The sequence below is a fragment of the Hypoxylon trugodes genome (genome assembly GCF_022578975.1).
Source record: "Hypoxylon trugodes strain CBS 135444 unplaced genomic scaffold F4822scaffold_9, whole genome shotgun sequence".
Classification (NCBI taxonomy): Eukaryota; Fungi; Ascomycota; class Sordariomycetes; order Xylariales; family Hypoxylaceae; genus Hypoxylon; species Hypoxylon trugodes.
Window position 1 is genome coordinate 718,294 of NW_026250024.1, and position 21,520 is coordinate 739,813.

The 21,520-nt window shown below is 45.2% G+C and overlaps 8 protein-coding genes across 8 annotated transcripts; 3 read left to right on the top strand and 5 right to left on the bottom strand.

Moving 5' to 3' along the window:
* Positions 1-1,997: 1,997 nt before the first annotated feature.
* F4822DRAFT_433102 (uncharacterized protein) lies at positions 1,998-2,519 on the bottom strand (the record flags this gene model as incomplete). Its single annotated transcript, XM_051461781.1, has 2 exons — positions 1,998-2,248; positions 2,330-2,519. 2 exons carry the CDS (start codon positions 2,517-2,519, stop codon positions 1,998-2,000), a joined length of 441 nt encoding a protein of 146 aa, XP_051310333.1.
* Positions 2,520-3,559: 1,040 nt separating this feature from the next.
* On the bottom strand, positions 3,560-6,766 carry F4822DRAFT_366830 (uncharacterized protein). Its single transcript, XM_051456198.1, has 2 exons — positions 4,065-6,766; positions 3,560-3,980 (listed from the first exon to the last, which is right to left on the bottom strand). Exons 1-2 carry the CDS (start codon positions 6,549-6,551, stop codon positions 3,834-3,836), a joined length of 2,634 nt encoding a protein of 877 aa, XP_051310334.1. The 5' UTR covers positions 6,552-6,766; the 3' UTR covers positions 3,560-3,833.
* A 261-nt stretch (positions 6,767-7,027) lies between these two features.
* On the top strand, positions 7,028-8,955 carry F4822DRAFT_415575 (uncharacterized protein). The gene is made up of 3 exons (XM_051459240.1): positions 7,028-7,414; positions 7,468-8,069; positions 8,133-8,955. Exons 2-3 carry the CDS (start codon positions 7,675-7,677, stop codon positions 8,818-8,820), a joined length of 1,083 nt encoding a protein of 360 aa, XP_051310335.1. The 5' UTR covers positions 7,028-7,414; positions 7,468-7,674; the 3' UTR covers positions 8,821-8,955.
* An 898-nt stretch (positions 8,956-9,853) lies between these two features.
* Positions 9,854-12,285, top strand: F4822DRAFT_366897 (uncharacterized protein). The gene is made up of 7 exons (XM_051456199.1): positions 9,854-9,980; positions 10,051-10,229; positions 10,283-10,332; positions 10,410-10,876; positions 10,952-11,234; positions 11,287-11,724; positions 11,794-12,285. Exons 2-7 carry the CDS (start codon positions 10,062-10,064, stop codon positions 11,888-11,890), a joined length of 1,503 nt encoding a protein of 500 aa, XP_051310336.1. The 5' UTR covers positions 9,854-9,980; positions 10,051-10,061; the 3' UTR covers positions 11,891-12,285.
* Positions 12,286-12,292: 7 nt separating this feature from the next.
* On the bottom strand, positions 12,293-12,769 carry F4822DRAFT_433106 (mitochondrial chaperone; the record flags this gene model as incomplete). Its single annotated transcript, XM_051461782.1, has 4 exons — positions 12,293-12,302; positions 12,360-12,479; positions 12,537-12,664; positions 12,719-12,769. 4 exons carry the CDS (start codon positions 12,767-12,769, stop codon positions 12,293-12,295), a joined length of 309 nt encoding a protein of 102 aa, XP_051310337.1.
* A 233-nt stretch (positions 12,770-13,002) lies between these two features.
* F4822DRAFT_415584 (ribosome biogenesis protein RLP24) lies at positions 13,003-14,351 on the top strand. The gene is made up of 3 exons (XM_051459241.1): positions 13,003-13,134; positions 13,309-13,360; positions 13,459-14,351. Exons 1-3 carry the CDS (start codon positions 13,130-13,132, stop codon positions 14,011-14,013), a joined length of 612 nt encoding a protein of 203 aa, XP_051310338.1. The 5' UTR covers positions 13,003-13,129; the 3' UTR covers positions 14,014-14,351.
* On the bottom strand, positions 14,277-15,257 carry F4822DRAFT_366940 (uncharacterized protein). The gene is made up of 2 exons (XM_051456200.1): positions 15,053-15,257; positions 14,277-14,986 (listed from the first exon to the last, which is right to left on the bottom strand). Exons 1-2 carry the CDS (start codon positions 15,143-15,145, stop codon positions 14,540-14,542), a joined length of 540 nt encoding a protein of 179 aa, XP_051310339.1. The 5' UTR covers positions 15,146-15,257; the 3' UTR covers positions 14,277-14,539.
* A 5,499-nt stretch (positions 15,258-20,756) lies between these two features.
* F4822DRAFT_367105 (uncharacterized protein) lies at positions 20,757-21,511 on the bottom strand. Its single transcript, XM_051456203.1, has 2 exons — positions 21,070-21,511; positions 20,757-20,811 (listed from the first exon to the last, which is right to left on the bottom strand). Exon 1 carries the CDS (start codon positions 21,380-21,382, stop codon positions 21,074-21,076), a length of 309 nt encoding a protein of 102 aa, XP_051310340.1. The 5' UTR covers positions 21,383-21,511; the 3' UTR covers positions 20,757-20,811; positions 21,070-21,073.
* Positions 21,512-21,520: the final 9 nt, after the last annotated feature.

Below are 21,520 nucleotides of genomic sequence, written 5' to 3' on the forward strand. Positions count from 1 at the left end.
TGAGTTGAAGGACCTGAGGACCCGGGAGAGAAGGAGGGTCAGGAACCAGGATACGATGTATGACTCGTCGGAGAGAGAGAGAAGAGGCACGTCCCTATCGGCTCCCTCGTCCCTCCAAAGAAAGTGAGGGAAGACTGGAAAGAGTACAAGAGCATGGGGTGGTAAAGGCGGGGCAGCTACCTAACGGGTAGCGTAGCGCGTAGGTACCTATCAATATGTACCTAGCGTTAAGGTACAACCGCTATCAATGTAACAAGACTTGCCTATCGCATTGGAAATCGCATAGGAAATGGGGGGAGATGGGGGGGAACGGAGAGGGGAATGTACCCATACAGGGCCGTACAACCCCTACAACCCTTACCAACTCCATAGTGGGACGGGGCTTCGTTGGGGGACAAATAGAACAAATGACCCGACAGGGGTAAGTTCTACGTGTAAGTCACTAATGTCACTAATCTAGTAAGTTCTAGCCTGTAGATAGGCGCGATAGGCACATGTGGAGGGGCACTTAGAACAGCCTGGGGGGTCTCAGGAGCAAGGAACATGGTTGCCGCAAGCATGGTTTGAAAGGGTGTTGGGTATGTACTTTCCAACTAATGTACCTTTATTAATATGTGTATTATGTAAGTTACATAATTCCATAGTTTAGTTTATGTTAAGTATGTATATCTAAGCATAAAAATATGTAATTCATAGGACTATATAAGCGCTAGACTTCCAAGTATTAAATTACAACTCATTTCTGACAGCCAAAATTATTTACTCAAAGGAAGACGTCTCGATACGATCCAGTTGTCCCTCAAATTACATATCAATATTTATCTATCCTCAGATACGCCTTAAGAAGTCGTAGAGTCGTATCGTATATGTACAATACCTAGGCAGACATTATTTACAATGCAGTACATAATTTAGATCCACTAATAAGGTACCACGAATGGATAAACCGGGAATGTAACCGATCCAGTTGAGCTATGCACATGCACAATCAGCTGGAGCCCCTCGCTATTCCTAGCTTGGGAATGGATCAAGCCGAGTTTAAGACAGCTGGAAGCTTGATGTGAAGGTGCGAGGATGATGCGCTGTAGCTTGCCCTGTGCTGTGTCGAGCTGAGCTGGAATTTGTTTATTGTCTCTAAGCTTCAATGCAATTCATTATTCTTTCACGTTGTATGTGTACCTGATCTTATGAACAACAACAAGAATCAAAAGACCGATGACGACAAATAACGTGGATGCATTCATGTGAATTCCATTATCAAGCGAGTACAATGTTACGTCATCGGCTCTTTGAATCATAAACTCCGAACAAATCATTCAAAAAGGTACAGCAAGGAATCATCAAAGAAGCGAACGAAACTCTATATGTATGAATGTATGAATGTATGAATGAAGTGGCTTTGAGGTCACAGATGAGATATTCAAACGATTCTAATAATTCTAATAAGGCAATTCATATTTGGATTACTCCGAATGATTTCATCACGAGACTTGTCATCATCATCGTAATCTATAAGCCCCGTCACGCCTAGCCTGCCACCTGGCTGAAAGCTCCCCACGTTCATTTCTCACCTGCCCATCGTGATCTACCTAGGTATTTTCCTATTGTCTAAGATTCGTAGATGGAGGGGTAATTACCAAGTCAGCTGATAACTATCCGAAGATCCAAACCACGAGAGCTATGTTTTTCTCTGTTTGCTATTTCTACAACAAACATCGTAAAGAATTCAAGGTGTGCTGACGCCTTATTTTATATAAGCAATCTTAGATTGTCATCCATTTTTTTATTCAGGGATGCATGTGGATTTGAAGAATAAGCTTAGAGTTTCTATCGTGACGAAACCCATATTATTGCGCCATCGCATCAAATGCTAGGTAGTTTTTCTGCTGGGTTTCATTAGTAACCAGTTGCTTAGCTCAAGCATCACTCATATTCGAAGGGAAATGCGTAATAATCAATCACATCCGGTAGGGAAATAATACACAGAAGATAGCAACTCACTTATGCAAGTAGACCTCATAGTATTGATACTTCAAATTACCCTCCACATCTTTCAGCACCGCACGTCCCGCCCAAGAAATAGCTTGCTTCTCGCCATTTTTCGTGATTAGATCCAAAGAACCATGAAGCATATACTCAACATAAGCTCCATCTCCGGTTCCCCCAAATGAAGCAGGAAACACCTTCTCCGGGGTATGTCTTCGTTGTTCCACATGTTCCCACATGCCTTGGCGGAATTTCCGAAGTCCTATCAAAAGTTACCATGTCAGCTTTCTCTTAACATCTTAATATCGAACTATGTGGGGGATACGCTATGTAGATATTATACCTTCAGTTCCCTTAGCCGATTTGTCGCCTATAATAATTACGGCATCGGGTAGGAAATATCCCAACCACTCTTCATTCTTTGTTGGGTCATCAGATGTCTCGTAGAATCTCGATACAAATTCTTGGACTCTCTCATCGATCGCGCGATCAGACGGAAATGCAGGTATGTAATTGTTGGGAAAGGAGGCCATCGCGAATATATATCCGTTAGGCTTGAGTATTCTAGGCGGGAAAAGATGAAACATGTACCTACCTAGGTAAAAAAAAAAAAAAAAAAAAGAATTTGTAGCGCCTTTCCGGAACCAAACAAAAAACGCCACGGTCGGATTTAGCTTCAACTTGCATGAGGTACAGAGGGGTTACTGTGGTAAGCGGAGAGTGAGTACCTAGGTAGCTTTATAAGCACAGCATGGTATGACAATTCCCTAGGTAGACAGTCAACACAAGTAGCCAAATCATTAGCACCCAGGAAGATAATTTCTCCCTTGATAAATATGTAGATATGACCGGTAAATCTTGGTTTTAAAGGCGGTCGCACTATTACGAAAAGGATGAGTAGTATCACTGGATTTCAACCAATATAAGTAAGGTATCGATCGATTGGCTATCTTAGACTTCTGTATAGGACAGTACGCCACACGCAAGTGTATGGCAAATGGCAACTGTGATTATTCGTCCCGGATCTCGCCCTAGATATCTCCTTCGGTTTCTGCCTTTTCTTGATAAAGCATTGCGGTCTGTAATATTTGTCGGGTCTTCCGATCTTGGTATCCTCATTGTGGCAGCCGAGAAAAGGAGTTTAAGCCCGCAAGCAAACACGATGAACATAGATATGAAGGCAATATCGACTCTGTGGCTAGGGTATCGAAAGTTGCGCAATACACAGCTCCAGCGTTTTAAACCGGTCGTATTCCGAGCCCGGTAGGCCACATATTTCCAACACTCATAGCTCGACATCTTAAGACCTATCGTGCTAGCATAAACAATGCTCTAATGAGCTAAGGGCCTTGGGTTGAGCCGCTAAATACAACAAATTTGGCCATTTTTCAGAACGGCCTGCCGTCTCCTGGGGTATAATGGGTACAAAAACCCTTTCGGCCGATAGGTTGGAAATGTGTTTTAGGATACAAAATGGAATTGATTGTGGGAAAACAAGAAATTGTTCGACGAAAGAACCTCTAGATTCGTGGGCTCTCGTGATGTATGAGGTAATATTCGGTTCTGATGAACTCTCTAGCCTGCTAGGACCTTGACTACCTTCTCGTGTAGGACTATACCGAAAGACTGTGGTTCCGAGTCCAAGGGATCTTAGATTTGTGATTACCCCCCGAAAATAACTACCTAGGTAGGTGGTGTTTTGGGAAGGTTGTAAAGTAGAATAGGAAATACCAAGAATTAGTAAAAAACGGCTGGGGTATATCGTTCGGAAATAGGTGCGCGGGGATTCTATGATCCCTAGAAGTTGCACGAATGTGCCATTATAGGTGCTATAAAGAGCTCGCCAGTTACATCTTAACACCCCGAGATGTCACCTCTCCTCTTCCCCCAATGTTGAGGAGGATACGACAATCAGGACAGTACCATTTTGTCGTACGAGCCGGTATCTCGGCTAGTCCCACACACTCAAGATGGAACCATTCTTGCTTGCAATTCTGTACGGTGGGTTTGGTCAGTGTACTGCTGCGTGTTTTCTTAATCGGACGTGCTGGGGTTGCAGTCATCTCTGCTGCGCTCACATCAACGTTATCGCACTGTATCATAGTGCCAAAGCTAACCCTATTGCAGAGGCAGTATCGTGGTTCATCTGGATCGATGACATTGCCATCATCATCCACTTCTACCTCGACTTCCTGCTCAGCCTGCTGACTTGTACCTCTCTCCTTCTTTGGGTTGCCACGAGCTTTCTTGCGAGGCGCTGCCTTGCGCTTCCCTATAGCGCTAGTGCCACCCAAGTTTGTGGTCACAACACCAGGGGCAGGTCGCTTGGTTCGCTTACTAGGTTGCCGAGGTTCGGGTGCCGGTGTATTTCGAGCGGTGCTAGCGCGTCGAGGCCGTTCCGCTGCAAGGGTAGCAGGCGGCTCTTGGCTCGCCGCTTTACCACGTGAAGTAGGCCGACGAGACGGTGCTGGCTGCGATTCTGGCGCAGGCGCAGGTGCAGGAGTACTCGTTGGAGTATTGCTCCTAGAACTCGACTGTTTAGGGTTAGCTGGAAGCGGGGCAGGGGGTTGTTGCAAGTTCTGTCTGGTTTCTCGTTTAGGTACTTCTCGGGCGGGAGGGGGGACGGAAATAGGGGCTACGGATGTCTTGGAAGACATTGGTACGGGCGTCTCCGCAGGCGGTTTGACAGGCACCGTCGTAGTAACACCTGATGGTGGTGCTGGGCTGGTGGTCGATGATGAAGCAGCGGACCTTGTGGTCACCATAGAGGAGTCGGAGGGAACTGGAACAGGGGGTGGTACCGGTGTCTTCGTAGTAGCAACCTGAGGCATTCTACCTAGGTGCGGTATAGGGATTGGTGTTTCCGTAGTAGGTACGCTAGCTCCGGGAGGCGGAGGCGGTACCGACGGTGGCCTAGGAGTGAGCTGCGGCAACGGGACCGGAGTCTCAGTCTTGGTCCTCTTCAGTTGAGGCCTCTCGGATTGGTTTGATTGATTGTTTGTTAGGGAATTTGTCACTCCTTCAGGTTTTTCCGATATAGGAGTTTCCGACATCGAATTGCGCTTCCGTTTCCGGCTCGTTTTCGCTTTGTTGGTGGATTTGCCTTGATTTTGGCCTTGGTTCTGGTTCTGGTTCTGACCTTGGCTCTGGCTCTGGCCTGCCTCGGGTGGTTTGTCCGGTGCGCTACCAGCAGCGGACGGGGAGGTATCGTGGCTGAGAAACATGCGAGCAGCTTCCTCCATCTTCCTAGCTGATTCTTCTGCTTCCTCGGCGGCGATTCTTGCCAGAGATTCACGTTTCAGCTTCTTGGCCTCATTCAACTTCATACCGCGGTTGCTTAACTGTACCTCGTCTGCTGTCAGAGCTTCAGCGCTAATTGCACCTTCGGGGGGATGCTGGGTTCCAGACTCAGCATCGACTACCGGAGCAGGTATTGCTGCATCAAAGGGCTTTCCCTCATCCTCGGCCTGCTTCTGGGCGGCTCGATAGGCCTCCACACCACGACCCAGGTTCTTCAATTCGCGAGCTATCATTGTATCGCTCGGGTTCCAGACAGCATTCTTCTTCATGCGCTTGCGTAGTTTTGCGAGCTCGTATGGTGTAAGTTGGAGCCACGGTGCGTCGGTACTACCGGGCACCGCATTGTCCGGTGGCGGCTGGAGTTGCGCTAGAGCAGAACTCGTAGACATCATGGGTGTCACATCCGCCCTATTAGTTGACGAACGAGGTGGTCGTGGTGTTTTGGGAAGTTTCTGCTTAAGAGGCTTCGGTGACTTTGGGGGTTTGACCACCTTGATGCGAGCCGACGGTGTTGTAACCCGTCTAGGAGGGGATGCAGGTATCTCTTCCTCCTCGTCTTCGTCGCCAGCGTCGGAGCTCTCATCGCTCATAGAACTATATGCGTTGAAGTCGATCTCGTAGGGCGCGAGAACTTCACCCGGAACTGTGATTCGAGGCGGTCTCTGTATTTTCTGTCCATTGCTGTCAAGCCGGAGGGTGATTTTGGGAGCGCGCACCATCTGCGGGGACTTAACCTGAGTAGGACTCTTCTGTTCCTCGGCGGTAGGGAAATTATCGCGCATTGCTTGAAGCTTTGCATGGATAGTCTTAGCCCTAAAGTAGTGTTTAACTACGTTCTCGTGAATTCTAACCGCTTCGGCATGGGAAAAGATACGGGAGCTGACAGCACGGTTCATATTCTCGGATATCTCTTTACGCAGCGCAACAGGTGCGGGACGTTGATCGGTCGGCAAGGTTGGCAACTTTGTCCATGTCGTAGTGAGCTCATTCACAGTCGTAGAAGCTTCGAAGTATGCTTCGTCAAGCTTGCCGATGAGAGTAAGGGATCGCATCATGTCGGATGGGAGGTACTCGGTAAAATCGAGGAAATCGGTAACGGTAGCTTGAGCGTCGGGGTCGGCGCGCATGTTGAGCGATCCAATGCCATTGTTCGAGGTATCTAGCGGCGGAATAGCTTGCGTCAAAGGTGCAGTATCCTTATTCGTCGGCGAGAGATCGCCGTCAAAGTCTCCACCTTTATCGCCGTTTGCTTCTATCGTCGCCATGGTCGCAACGTAGAGTGGAGAGAAATATTAATAACCCTGGAGGGATGGGAAAGCTATATCATTGAAAAGAAGTGGAGTGCGAAACTTAGTAAAGTAGAGGATTGAGAGAAGAAACGAACGTGATTGAATGTCATATGATGAAGTTACAAAGCATCAAAGTTCGCGTCTTGGGTCGTCCGTCGTATGGTGGTGTTGAATAAATTGAGGTTGTCGCGTCAAGGTTTGGGGGTCAAAGCTTCTAGATTGGTGCCTTGGCACTAAGGTTCCCTAACGGCGATTGATTGCAGCGACCGTTTTACAGTGCAAATTCAATTGAGTTGGAAGGGAGATTCTACGGTGTGGAGATGGGATGGTCGGTAAAATACCGGATGAATTTTTCGGCATAGTTTGCAGGAGAGAGTTAAAGCGGCGTGTGGCTTGCTACATCTAAGACGTATGTGGCTTGTACCCCGCACTCAACTCCTTAAAAGTACCTAGGTACATCAAAATAACCTCATTCACTCAACTGATCGACAGTGAGATAAATTCCTTTTTCATTAAATCGCAATACATTTAGATGATATATAACTCATATTTCCGTTGGAAATATCTATATTTACTACTAATCCTCCTCCACATCCTCGTCATTCACTCAAACAACAAAATATAGCCGCCTGTTTTCCTCGAATCATCCATAACTCAACATATACATAATTCTCTCCTCTTGGCCCGTTTCTCCAACATCAAACCAATAACAATTACCTTCCGTCCGATGTATACCAAAATTATACCTAACCCATGCCTCTCAGCCGCGTATCCTTTCAATTCTCCTGACGCTAAAGCTGGGGATGCCGAGCTTGGCGGCTGAATGGGCGCAGACACTAGTGAGCGGGTCCAGATTCTCTTACACATAATACTACCCCTATTAATCAGTAAGGTCATGGGTATCAACTTCAACATACTATGGATTTGCTATGAATGCACGGCCCTGGTATGAAGCTCCGGCAGTTGTCAAAATGGTTACGAGGCCGAGCCCTAGAAAATATCGAAAGAAAAGGGACGGCCTGTATCACACATTTCTGTTTCTTGGGAGCACAAGTTTCTTAGTGAATGTGTGTTGAGTAAGCATTCGACGACCGCAAACATGCTGGGTATCGTTGCGTCCCTTACCCTTCTACTACTATCGGTAGAGGGTGTATCTAGCACATCTCCCGACAAGCAAGACTACAGCAGACGTCCGATCATCCTAGAAAAATCTGGCGGGTTTACAGTGGGAGGTAAAGTTATTCATAGTCCTATCTTCCCCAACTGGACCCTTTCATGCGACCACGGATATCTGGAATATTTTATTCCATGGAGACCACGAACGACGAGTATCGTTATGTGGCATAGCTCTACTACCCAAGTCTGGCAAAATCGATGGGATGGTGGTGAAGGCTTCAAGGACAAATTTTTACGTCGTCGGTATCCCGTCTATCTCTGGGACGGACCTCGGGTAGGACGTGCTAATTGGGCTTGCGAACCATATAACTACGCCCCGTAAGAATCCGTGAATAATACCCAGGAAATGCTTGTGTTTTGCTAATAGATATCAATGGAAAGATTGTACACAGATCAGGGTAATTTCTTCGCTTGGAATTTTGGTCCCTCGTATCCGAATTTTTGGCCAGGCGTACAGTTTCCTACCAAGGATCGCGAGGCGTGGCATCAGGCGACCGGCTCTCGCTATGTTGAGTTCGATTCAAACAAAAATGTATACCTGCAATCGGAAGCAGCTGCCATCGCGGCAGATTCCGGGAAACTCGGCGATAGTATTGTATATCTCACCAACTCAGCTGCTGGCCTCCGTGCTCAAATGACTGTGGCCAAAAGTAACACAACCAACATTAAAGCCATTGTAGCCTACGAAGCTTACGGCTGTATATTTCCCGACAACGTCAATATCACGACTGGAGAACCATTCGGGCCTATGGTTGTTCCCCTCGAAGATTTCAAGAAGCTAGCAAAGCTTACGGCTATTCAGTTTATATGGGGAGACCACCGAAGCGAGAACTATACATTTGTTCAACAGACGAGACTCGCAGCCAAGCTCATTAATCAGTATGGCGGGAATGCTGAAGTCTTTTTTCTAGCGAAAGATGGAGGCCTTCGCGGGAATACTCACACTGCATTCGCGGATATGAACAACGATGAAGTAGCCGGGCTTCTTGAGGATTTCCTCGAAGATAATGAACTAGATAGTTTCCAGGGAGATACGGACGATGATGCTAGTGATCCTTACTACAGATAGATAAGGGTCGCTAAAACTTACGAGCTTTGGAGGTCGATGGCGTGGTATGAACTGAGAGTGAGTTCTTCATTAGTCAGGGGAGTTGAAAATTCTCATTATAGACACGCTTAATATACTACGTTAAAAGGACAGAGTCTCACAGCTTATAAGTTATCTCCAACTCACAAACCGGATGCCACAAGTCAAGACGATCGAGAAATGCATGTGCATGCATCTACAACTAACATGCTTGACTAGCTAGCATCTCTCCAGCCTACTTTTATGCTCCATACCCCTGGGCATCCACCGAAAGAATGGCGAGGCAATCATAGCCCATCCCGAATTCTATTAAGACATATGTTTCCACCAGCAGTCTCCAACCCTACAGCATTGCGAGAGTTATGCCCTTTTTATTTTTGTCCGGTAGGATAGATAATAGTACATGTCGTTATACACGAGATTTTTGTGAAGTAGTAATCGAAAATGAGTCAAATGAATAGCGAATAATAAGTTTTTCGAAATAGATGGCAGGTGGTAGGATAGTGAGGACGAGCTTGCCTTACCTCAACCAATGGTTGCCGATTGTCGCAGACGTACATATATTCCCCACCAGACGCCTTCTTCTTCCTTCCTCAAAAATCATCAATACAAAGAGTAAGTTATCGCATTCAAGGAAATAGCGACCTGGTAAACTCTAATCCTCGCACGTGGACTGTTTTAAATGGGCATATTGAATTAGTCGCGCGAGTTTGTGGCGCTTTCCTGTGAGACATCGAAAGAACCTATCCAATCGCATGGACCGACGATGACAAACAACTGCAGAAACAGGCATCCGCAAGGCTTGCACAGATTACGTACATCTGAGCAATATAAAATATTTAGTCGTTCAATCCAACCTTTGTTTTATTCACCATAGAACCTCAAAGTCTATAACTTCCACAAGTTCGGGTATTAAAGTCCAAGGCTTATGCAAACATCGCAGTTGCGACCAATAGTGGCGACGACTTCATCCCAAGGGCAGCATCACGGGGATATTCAGATCACTCCTTCTTCGAAGTAAAGGTTAGTGACTTATTGTTGATGCTGGATATCATACTTTTAAACCGGTGACAGACTATGACAAGCAACAACCACCGGAAACGCGATACAAACAGCATTGCTGTCACTAAAACAACAAGCTTGTACCATGCCCTTCAATCAATACCTCCTGCTTCTAATACGCTATCAAAACCCGTGCTAATAAACTTATAGGTCTCTAAGACATGCCCCAATCTGGGTTGGGCGGCGCTACTCAGGCGTCTGCATATGAATCGCCTGAATTTTCTGATATGCAGGTGGGAGATGTTTCTGAGGAAGGCTTGCAATTCTGCCCCTGGAAGCTCATTCGAGTTTATCCACATCAATATGTAGGCAGGGGTAGACAAGGAGAGGTAAGTGCGTCGTCTAGAGCTTCCAGCGGAAAGAAATTCTTAAACTGCTTTAGGTAGGATCGTTTTTCAAGGCTACCATGTTCGAGGGACGTTCCTGGGACTTGTAAGTACACACATCCTACGTGCATGGATTTGTCAATTCGCACTGCAAGTATGTTCGAATGCTAATAATGTTAATAGCTTTTTCCTGCTGGACCCTGGTGCGAATGGCAGAGATCCTCTCCTTCTAGTTCCGAGTACCCAGTTTGAGGAATATCTTGACGAGGCCAATGTCCAACTAGGGGCACGATTGTCTATTCCCAAGGGAGGGGCAGGTGCGGATTTCTTCGTCACTTTTGACACCCTAAATGCACCTCGACCTCGCTATCTTGGTCGTATTGGTAGTGAAGGGGCCGTTGAGGCGCTAAAAATTCGGATCGCCAAGCTTCCCAAGGATGACCTCACTCAACTTGATTCTGCTTCCCTCCGTCGCTACAGGGATAAGATGAACTGGATATATGGCACTTTCAAGTCGTCAAAAAATAAGAAAGACCCAGAGGTGGCTCGAATTAAGAGGGTCGATCGTCAGAAGGGTTATGGACGGATGGTCAAGCGAGCACAGCGATATCTTGGCCTTCGAGACCGTACTGCCTACCGATCTAACCCAGGTCTGTTCTCCTGTTCTCCAGCCTCCTCCGTCGCATGCGACACTCGATCTTGAATGAGACTAACAACTCGTTAAGGAACCTTAGCGCTAAATTGGAATGTGAATATGGAAGTTCCCTTCAAGACTAACTCTTTGCGATTCATCTGTGTTGACGTTGAAGCATGGGAAACCGCAAATGACGTAATCACTGAGGTGGGATTAGCGATCCTTGACACTGAAGATACGATGAAGATTCCGCCCGGTGAAGATGGTCGCAATTGGTTTCCATTAATTAAATCACGCCATTTCAGAATCCGAGAGCATGTCAATAAGGTCAACTACAAATTCATCCACGGATGCCCTCATTTGTTTGATTTCGGGTATGTATCGGTTCTTCATTGAAAATGATATGCAAGCTTATATTTCTTTTAGTGAATCCGAGTTCGTCAGTGCCCAAGACACTGCCAAGAAGGTTGGGTCAATCATCGGGGATAATGAATCTCAGGATAAACGACCTGTTGTCATGGTTGGGCATGATATTGCTCAGGATTTGAAGTATCTCCTGAAAATCGGGTACAATCTCTGGTGTGTGCCACAGATTCTTGACGAGATGGATACGAAGTCGATGTTTCAACGCTGGGAAGGATCACCTGACGGTCGTGGTCTCGCCCATGTCTGCGAAGAATTGGGAATCCCAGGCCGAAACTTCCACAATGCCGGCAATGATGCGACGTACACATTGCGAGCTATGATCGTTATGGCGGTACGACAAATATTCGGAAACTCTGCGAAAGTGATGGAGAAGATGGCGGAGAAGACGACAGAGAAGGTACAAGAGAAGCCAGGAGAGAAAACTGCCAGGGAGTTCAAGTAAGTGTTCATCTGTATTAATTCCATCAGCATACTATGTAGATTTAATGCTAATATCAATCCTCATAGCTACAGTGAGTGGAGCGACGGAGAAATGGACGATGGTGGCCTACCTCAAAAGACGCCAGAGCCTACACCGCAGCCTGGTTATATTGCTAGCAAGTAAACCCATGAAGATGCGCCCAAGCATTACTAACATTCGTCCAATAGGCTCGATGGCCCAACTTTCATTATGGTAAATCCTACCTCCAGCCATGACTTGGTTTTGGTCTCATGGCTTCGAGTTTCGGTTTGATTACATGAGAAGTTTCCTTTAGCAACGATGAATTCGTCATCCCTGCTTTATTCGAATTTGCGGATAGCTTGAGGCTCATTTCCTGATTTATCATTTCCATGCTGGTTTGCTATGATTTCGAGAAGAGACTTTACCCCTGAGATAGGGGTGTATGTGTATTATGAGTACAATACACGATATCGATGAGATACAACCCAATGCAATGATTTTCCTCTAACCGATGCCCTAAACGCCGTCGCTCCGTGCATGCTGCGGTATTATACATTTTACATCTTAGCCATAGCTATTGTCATATTTTCGTGCGATATGGCTCGATAGGTACTAGCTATTCTTTTCTAACATTTCTTTCGCTTCGTTGACCTTTGTAGCTAGATATGGACTTCCGCCTCGGTCGGGGTGGTTTAGAAGCATGAGTGTTCGGTGGGCTTTTCGGACTTTTTCTTTCGTGATCGCTCGCTCACTAGGACAATTAGGTTAGTAGGTTGATTTTGCTGTAGGCTTGAAAATTGGTTCGTACTTGAGAGATAGTATTAGAGAGGCTTCTTTTTTGGTCATTCGTGGCTCGAAACCACCCTTATAAAAGGCTTTTCCTAATGCTCCGACGCCGCCCCGCGAACGCCGCCATGCGACAAGTCCTGCACGACCCTATCCTCCGTGTTAGTCAAGGTCTAGCGCATGAATAAGATGAAAGAAGCATACTAGGAATGCAGCGACAGCGACACCAGTTCCAATAGCAAGTGCTGAGGCCATGATGGGAGTAACAGTGGGTTAACTTGAGAATTAACGATGGTTCGAGTATGAGGTCAATCACGACGATTTGAGAAAGCGATTCTTTTTAATGCGCACGGACCTGATAAATGTCGGCCCCGATTATTTGAGTTCCGTCGCCACACACACTGGTCTTATCGATAAGATTATCGACTGCACCAAAAAGAAATTTCATCCGTGCCTATTAGAACGCCGATTAAAGTAAATGACCCACTGAAATTTTCGGCGTGAAGTTTTTGGAGGGGCGGTAACAACTATCACAACCATTTGTTCCCTTGCCTTTTTCAACTACACAATACATCGTCGCGAAGTTACTCGAGCTAGGTCTCATCTGCCGTCAAGATGAGGTAAGTTTCATTCCAAATATTTTGGTTCTTTCAATCACGCGGAAGCCCTAGAGGAACTACGAAATTTGTGTTCTACGAGACTTGAAATCTGGAATATTGTTACGAAGCTTGGAATTTTTTCGAAGCGGATTATTTTTGAAAACTGAGTTTTCGCTAATGGAATACTGTCTACAGAATCGAGACGTGTTACTTCTGCAGTAGGCCCGCCTACCCGGGCAAGGGAATAGTAAGTTTTCCCCTTCCTTCTCAACGTCCGCTTAAGAAAAGCGAAAATCCAGCTATGTCCAACGATGATCAAGCCAAGTACCTAACCACAATATACAGACATTCTGCCGCAACGACGCTAAACAATTTCGTTTCTGCCGATCTAAATGCCACAAAAACTTCGTCATGAAGCGCAACCCGCGCAAACTAAAATGGACAAAGGCCTTCCGAAAAGCAGCAGGCAAAGAAATGACAGTCGACTCAACCCTACAATTCGCCGCTCGTCGCAACGTCCCCGTACGCTACGACCGCGACCTCGTCACCAAGACTCTGCGCGCTATGGACCGCGTCGCCGAGATCCGACAGAAGCGCGAGCGCGTATTCGCCAAGCGACGTCTAGCCGGCCGTCGGGCTCGCGAGTTAGCTTCTGATCGCAAGTTAGTAGAAACGCACGGCCATCTACTACCCAAGATGCGCGGAAGCGAGAAGAGGAGATTGGCGGAAGAACAGGGACTCGCGCCCGAGGAAATCGAGGAGTTGGAACAGACTACGAATATGCCGATGGAGAAGAGCCGCGTCTTTGGAAAGGAGAAGTTACGACAGAAGGTACGTGTCGATGGAGGTGTCGAGATTTTAGGTCAGGCTGTCGAGGGTATGGATATGGACTCCGATTAAGAGAGCTTATCATACGTGGGACGGCCTACATAGTGGGAAGGTCAGGAACATCACGAGAGGTGTATATGATGGAGACGCCAGAAAAAAACCTACGGATCGTGGCGTTCGCGCGTGGATTGCTTGCCATTTTATCTCTTCTGCATGTTTTGGCGTTGGTGGACTTAACCATAGGTTTCTGGTTCCTTTCCGCAAAATTAAAGACCTTGACACCCTCAAATTTGACCGTGGGCGCCCATGTGCTTCGGTTAGGTTGTCACGTGCTCATCTGATCATGGTTTCACTTTTGTTGCTATGGTGCATATTAGAGACTACGATTATATTTACGGAACATATTGAGTCCTAGTATTAAGATAGGATATATGATTCCTTATATGTTGAAAGTACCGCCTGGGTAGGTATCAAGCTGACTACATCAATGTCACCGTGATAGATTTTCCAGCCCAGATTATCTCCCTCATTAGATTCATTAGATCTCGCTAAACCAGAACATATAGGTGGATGATTATTCATTACGACGTCCTGCTGTCTAAGAAGGTAAGGTTTCGGGCTTTCGTCCTCGTCCTGGTCCATGCATATAATAGATCCTCGATGGCTGTGGTAGGGACTCTCGAATGTCCTGGAGAATATGAGCATCGAGTGCTTCGCGCCGTTTTCGTTCCTGCTCTCGGTCATATGGTTCTTCGCTCTCTGTTAATGTCCAGTTTCCTGCACCTCCTCGTCCCGAGAGCCCAGCTCTAGGTGCTTGCTGTGTTGAAGGTGAGGTGGTGGTTGTGGGAGTAGTGGGACTTATAGTTGCTGTAGCTGTTGGTGAGGCAGGACTCTCAACGAAATTGCCCGCGCCACCGCGACCTGAACGGGAATATCCTGTCATACCACCGGCGTTGTTACTAACCACGGGTGCAGCTTGTGCGGGGACATCTGCTGGGTCGGTAGGCGGTTCATCATGAGGAATATGTTTTTGCGCTTCAAGATCCTGGGGAGTTATTAGTCACACATTACCTTTTTCGACATATGAAAAGTCTCTCTAGGATTAACAAACCTCGGGCTGTCGCTTCGTAGCTTCATCGATATCCTTCTGGGAATAGAAGTTCCCGGCACCGCCCCGCCCACTACGGCGGTACACATCTGCCATATCATGTGTATGTACCACAGCGTATGATAATTCTGGGTACGTACTTTCGTATTTGATGATTAAGATGTATGTTTCCTCCTTACTAGATACGAATGATGTGAACGTGTTACGGGTAGGATGCAATGATTCGTCCGTTTGGTTTACCTAGGTAAGGTGCATAACCAACCCAAGTTGCCAGATTGAGGATTGTGGGCAGCCAGGCTACCTAGGTATACTACAACTTGAATGTTCCCTTTAGAGAATCAAATCAATTGCTTTAGACGCCCACCCGCGGACAAATTAATTAAATTCGACCGCGCGCGTAAATTGATGTGGGGTGATAGGCAATCAAATTTACTTGCTTGCGCGCTTAAGAGAGATTTGATGTTATATGGAAGAATTAGATTTTGCTATTTTTTAATGTATTGCAAGTTGGCTCTTTTTCTTTTGGATGCTAGGTAGGTACTTCTGTAGCTGGTAAAATAAAGAAATCCGACCTATTGGGAAACGGATACCTGCTTTGAGCCACTGAAGTTTAGTACTAGTTTTGTGTAACTTACCTAACTGATGTTCCGGTAGATAGGAGATAACGTCATGGAGGGGCCCTGTAAACTTATTCTCCGACTTGTCCCTATTGGGATGCATGTACTTTTATAGAAACAGGATTGTCTTATTAACAGAAGTACATCTTTCTTCAACATTGATTACTATAATAACCCAAATCTATATCTACCATTAATCTAAATTTCTGGAAATACTATTCCCTTCCTCTGCATTAGTAATTACTATTCTTTGCTTTCCCATATTAGTTTTCTGTAAGGCTCGGGTTCGTCCTACAGCGGAAAGTCGCCGGTAATAAGAGATGGAATGCTGCCTCAAGTTGTTACGTCAATATGCAAAATGATCTGTCATTTCTAATAGTACCTAGGTATGCGTTCGTAAAAAACGGTAGAAATGCCTCGGTAGCCACAGAAAGATACCGACCGTGAAACGCCTGCGCCTCTAAACGGGGATCAGGATTCAGGTACCAAGCCTTACAACTATCAATGTGCTCCGCTGAAGCACTCAAAACAGGTTTGTACCTGCATCTAATCGAATGAAGCAGCGGCCAGATCATAATGTACCCGAATTTAAGGGTCCTGAGCCCAAATTTTTGGGTGCTTCGTATTGGTCCCGTTAGATTTAAGCAAGTTTTGGATGCATGTGCTATGTGTTAGGTATACTTGGAAATACGTGCGTCCAGAAATCATATGTAAGTCAGCAAAGCGTGGGAATTCATTACGCGGCTCTGCGACTTGCTATGTACTTAGGTATTAGGTACTTAATAGTGTACTTAAACACGTTGTTCCGTCAGCTCCAGCGTATACAAGGGAGACAAGACAGCAGGTAGATCAGACATTTAAGTGGTTTAACGAATACCGATTTAAATGTCAATTTTTAGCAAAATGATACGCAGGCGGGTAAGGCGGGTAGGGCGGTGTTGATCCTCTGAACAGCCGCTTGTCTTTTGAAATGGTGGTGCTACAAACGGACTGCTGGTAATGAATTGGATTTAGTTCCGGCAGGGTCCGTCTTGAATATCCCCCTTGTCTTGAGACCCATATTTGAATTCCAGGTTCGATAACTTGAAATCGTGAAACATCGTAATAATTTCCTGATTTATGGAGTAGAATGTTTTCGTACACTTTTAACGACGGGAACGCGGAAAATAGAAATAGAAAGCAGGAAAGACATTCTCCCGCCCCCCCTTGAAAAGTACTTGGGTGTAAGTACTAGGTAGGACACGACGACAACTCGCGGCCCGCTGTCAGCTGTTATCCTTGCGTCATCCTGATGAGGTATAGTATGAGTTTCGCAGAGTCACTTGATTCTTTAAGCCTGCGGTTAGGCTGCCATATGATCATGATTTAAATGAAATTCCTCCTTTGAATGATGTCAGATAATAGAATGAGTCTGGAAATTATAGCTAACGAAGTACCCAGTTAGCTCATATGGCGACATCGTAATGCCACAGTCATTTCTAACGAAGTGGCTTTTTGATAGCGTTGAATGTAACGGACACACCAGGCTAGTGTAACTAGTGGTCATGAATACCTAGGTACGTGACCTGGAGGGTGAATGGAATGATTCCCCTCTCTTATCGCTAGGCTCGGTGAGAGACGTGCCGGTGGGACAGAAAATATTGTGGCCTCCGATTCGAACATGAGCGGGTTACGCCCTGACTTTTCCCGGACGCACTGGCAATACCAGGTATTATATCTAGTGCGTCCAGGCGAAATAGATTGAAAACTCCAAATTGAAGGGAGTTGTGTAATGTGACAGCTTAGCCATTCAACCGTGTCGGTGCTCGCGACCGGCAAATATGCTGATCAAACAAGATTGGTGTATTGGAATCTCACTGGATTATAAACCTGTGTAATAAGATTATGAATAATCTCTCATGACTGTCCCTTGTCGACCTGAATCATAACAGCTGAAGAGGAATACACCGAAATGAATTCGACTATACCTTCAATGTAGTTTGAATTAAGAGCCTCGACGAAAGGGTGTAAGTCGTCGGTCAACTGAACGAACTGTAGTCTTGGCATTGAAGTACCCCAGCTTATCATTGATCTTCATTGTCACATCTCATTCGCCAATGATGAGATTATCGCAAGCTAGCCATGCAACAACAGATAACGAATCACAACAGCCGGAGAATTACAAGGAAAGAAAAAAAAAATTATAGTGACAATGCCGAATTTTTGTCCCGTGGTCTATCGCCATGATACCTTTTCAACGTCTAGTCAGTGGCGAAAAAAGATCATATAGTAGACAACTAATTTTATTAGGTCGGAATTATAATGTTTGGTGTAAAAGTGGCTAGACTATCGTGGTGGCGGACGCTATGGTTCACTCAGGAAGGAGGAAACGAGGCCACGATCTAGAAAATCATGGGCTCTTCGAAGAAAAAAAAATCATCATAATCAGTCGTTTGTGACCAGTCCTTAGTAGTCTGGACCGCCATATGTCTTGGCCATCTGTATCAAAGAACTGTCGGAGGATTAGTCCTGAAAGTGCATGACTTGACCCCGAGTACTAAGCTGAACTTCTTTGGTAAGAAATTCGAAGATTTTTTTTTTCTCCCCTTGCTTCATTCGTGTCGGACATTGTCGCCCAATCGCTCAACAGTGTCTCATTCGATGAGTACGTTCGAAACTCATAGAAGAGCTTGGGGTTTAATCTAGCGGGAAGTTGATTTGATAGGCACTGCAAGTCGTTGAAGTCCGAACGAGGGCTGGAGGGGTGGCTTTCCTTCGACGTCCCAATTCGGATACGTGTATGTAGTAGTGTGGTCACGACCCCTCCAATGAAACGGACACGACAGGATGGACAGGATGGTATAAGAGGAGGTTGAGGCGTGAGAATAGTAATTTTCTCCAAATTCTGCCACCTGCCGGCCGCACAAGTGGGAGCTCATGCGCGAAAGTACATACCTGTATCCGGAAAAGTAAAGTAACCTGCTGATCTCGTGGAGTTTTTAATTCGTTCAAATGTTGCTAAACCATTTCTATTTTATCTATCTTGGGTATGAGTTAAGAACCGGCGATACGACGGCGACCTGGTTTCTTGTGACCCAAGCAAACTACTAAGTTGACCTTCCTCCATATTAGTAAACAGAATGATAACCTCCTGCCTTAGTAGGATATCGACAGGATTTAAATGGTAATAAGAAGAAACTCGGGGGATCTGATTAGAAACACATTACCTAGGTAGATTAATAAATAAATATGTACAGTAGATTGAGGGTTTGATAACTCTGGCCTGATACGGTTCAGTGGGTTGAAATAAAAATACAGTGACCCCTTTTTAAAGATACTGTGTTTTTGTATAGAGTCTCCACCTTAACTAATAAGTAATGCCACTGTATTCGTCCATGTAATCAACTTAACTCCACTTCTAATTCCCCCTACTAGTTCCCCCTTCCCCCTTCGTGTTAACCCCTCGAACCTAAATAATTCCCCAAAGCTCTTAGACTTGCATCTTAAGCTTCTGTCGATCTTTATGCAATTCCGCTTTTATTTATTTTCTTTCTCGTACGAATTATTTGGAACGGATTATTATTTTATTAAGAGAATGTGGATGAATAATAGTCTTTAAACTTATCAGATAAGCACAGAAAGTGTAAAGGATTCTTTGAAACTAAGCAAGGCAGAGAGAAAAAGTATCGAAATACCGCATATTCAGCCAGATATTCTTAGTAGCTACCTAAGTGTAGCTAGCTGCTAAAAAACAGTCAGGGGTATACCCTACCCACCAGGTGACGCGCTTACGATCGTAGCGTTGATCCGCGTAGTCCGGGGTCGAAAACCGATGGTCCTTGAATCAATTTATAGTACCGGCCCGGTCACAAGCTTGTTACTTGCCGGAGAGTTCCTTGTCTTGAAGCGTCGCGAACTGATCAACACGTATAGAATTATTGATACGAGGTATAGGGGAACAGCACAACTTGGAATCTATCCTTATAGGAAGAAACATTTCTACTATACCATTCGATAACCTGAAAACATCATTGGAACTTGGAAATTATCTCCCATAACGCTTATGTAAACGAATACCTGTGGGACCCATTACGACTCTAATGATGGTAGATGAGGGTACTTCTAAAGAGACACCCTATATGTATCTAGGCATATAAATGTACAAATTCGACCAATCCTTGTATCCTCTTCCCTTTCGTTACGCGTACCCCCTCGTTGAAGCAATCCGACAGGGAGTTGCTCCAACAATATTATTATCTAATTCGGGGAACGAATGAAGGTAGGTTTTAGACATCCTATCTGCCTATGCATCGCAGAATGCGAAGAGCTTTTCCTTAATACATGGAATTATTCGTGAATAAAATCTTTAATATGCCACGTTATACCGCCACTTGTCCATTAAAGATGAGATGTGCACGACAGGCTGCAGTTGTCGCTATATGATAGGCAAGTTCCTTAGATTCTGCATACGGGAATTCCCTATCTACTATGAAGGTTAGCTGAAGAATTAATACCAAGGCTACGAAATAGGTAGCTTAACCCGTACTTATGCCCCAACGTGTTAATAACTAGAACTCCGAATTCATAGTAGCTCGAATTATTTCCCCGGCTCCGTGATCTTTACCACAAACCTCCTAGCTTGCTAGCTCGGACAGGGAGCTTGCTAACTTCCATTCAAGCTATACACGTGCTAGAGGAATGTAGGCTGCCGATTTCCTCCTCTTATTTTTACAGATTCGAACGTGGAAGTCAGATGTGTCTAACACAGGCTACCTCTAATAATCGGCCATATTTTTTTTTCTTCTTCAATGATTCACATATAGTTTCTAATAGAAAGACGCTATGATCAGATGAATAGTCAGTCAAATTGTTACACGTCTAAATAGTCTTAACTTTTATGCTGTTCATCTGTTTATCGCCTATTCCATCGCCTATGCAGGTACACACGATACCACCCGAATTGAGTAATTCATCAGGAATCTTCCAATTGTACCTTGCCAAGCGATATTTGCTATTTATTTTCATAACCATTGGGATGTTTTTAGCCTACTAGTTCTTATTAATTCCTTTGTTGATTCGTCTATACGGGATACTGCTTAACCCTTTCCCAGTTACAAGTCAGAAACGAATCCCAACATTATTTTCTTTGTGATTCATTTCGGCCGACTGTCGAGTGTTCGTTAGCCCTGACTAGACTAAATAAAAAAGAATTATTATCAAGCAAAATTGTTGTCTACAATCTTACACACGTTTTTTATGCCACCTCATTGTTCCAAGATTGAAGTTGTGCCTGACTTTGAACCCTTGACCTAAACTTGAAGCCTGTCCACTTAGACTAAGATACCAGAGACTACGCTAGGTACACTGCCATTCAAAGGTACAAGGTATACTAATATACCAATATACTTCTGTTTTCGTACCTACCTGGCTAGTCATAAATACAGGGGTATCCACCACTTGACGTGCAGCGCGTGCGTTGTAGCGTATGTACTATGTATCTTTCCAATGCACTCTTGTGGATTCTACCCAGATAAAAAAGGACGGGGGAAGAAATAAGAAGATGGGGGGCAAATGAAATGGGGGAGGGGGGAAAATAATAGAAAAAGGTGGAAGCCAAAGAGAAGAGGAAGAGGAGGGAAAAGAGGGAAGAAAATCCCAAGAAAAATAACAATTGATTGAATCGAATCCACCACCCATGATTACCACACCACACAACCACATAAACAGCAGACCACATGCACACTTCTTTTTCGTCTTTTCCGCTTTATTAATGCCTTTCCTTAGTCGCCTACCAACTTCTATTTGGTCTAGGATTTAATTGTGTACATACATGGTAGATGTATACAAGTACCCATCATACCTACAAACGGTACAC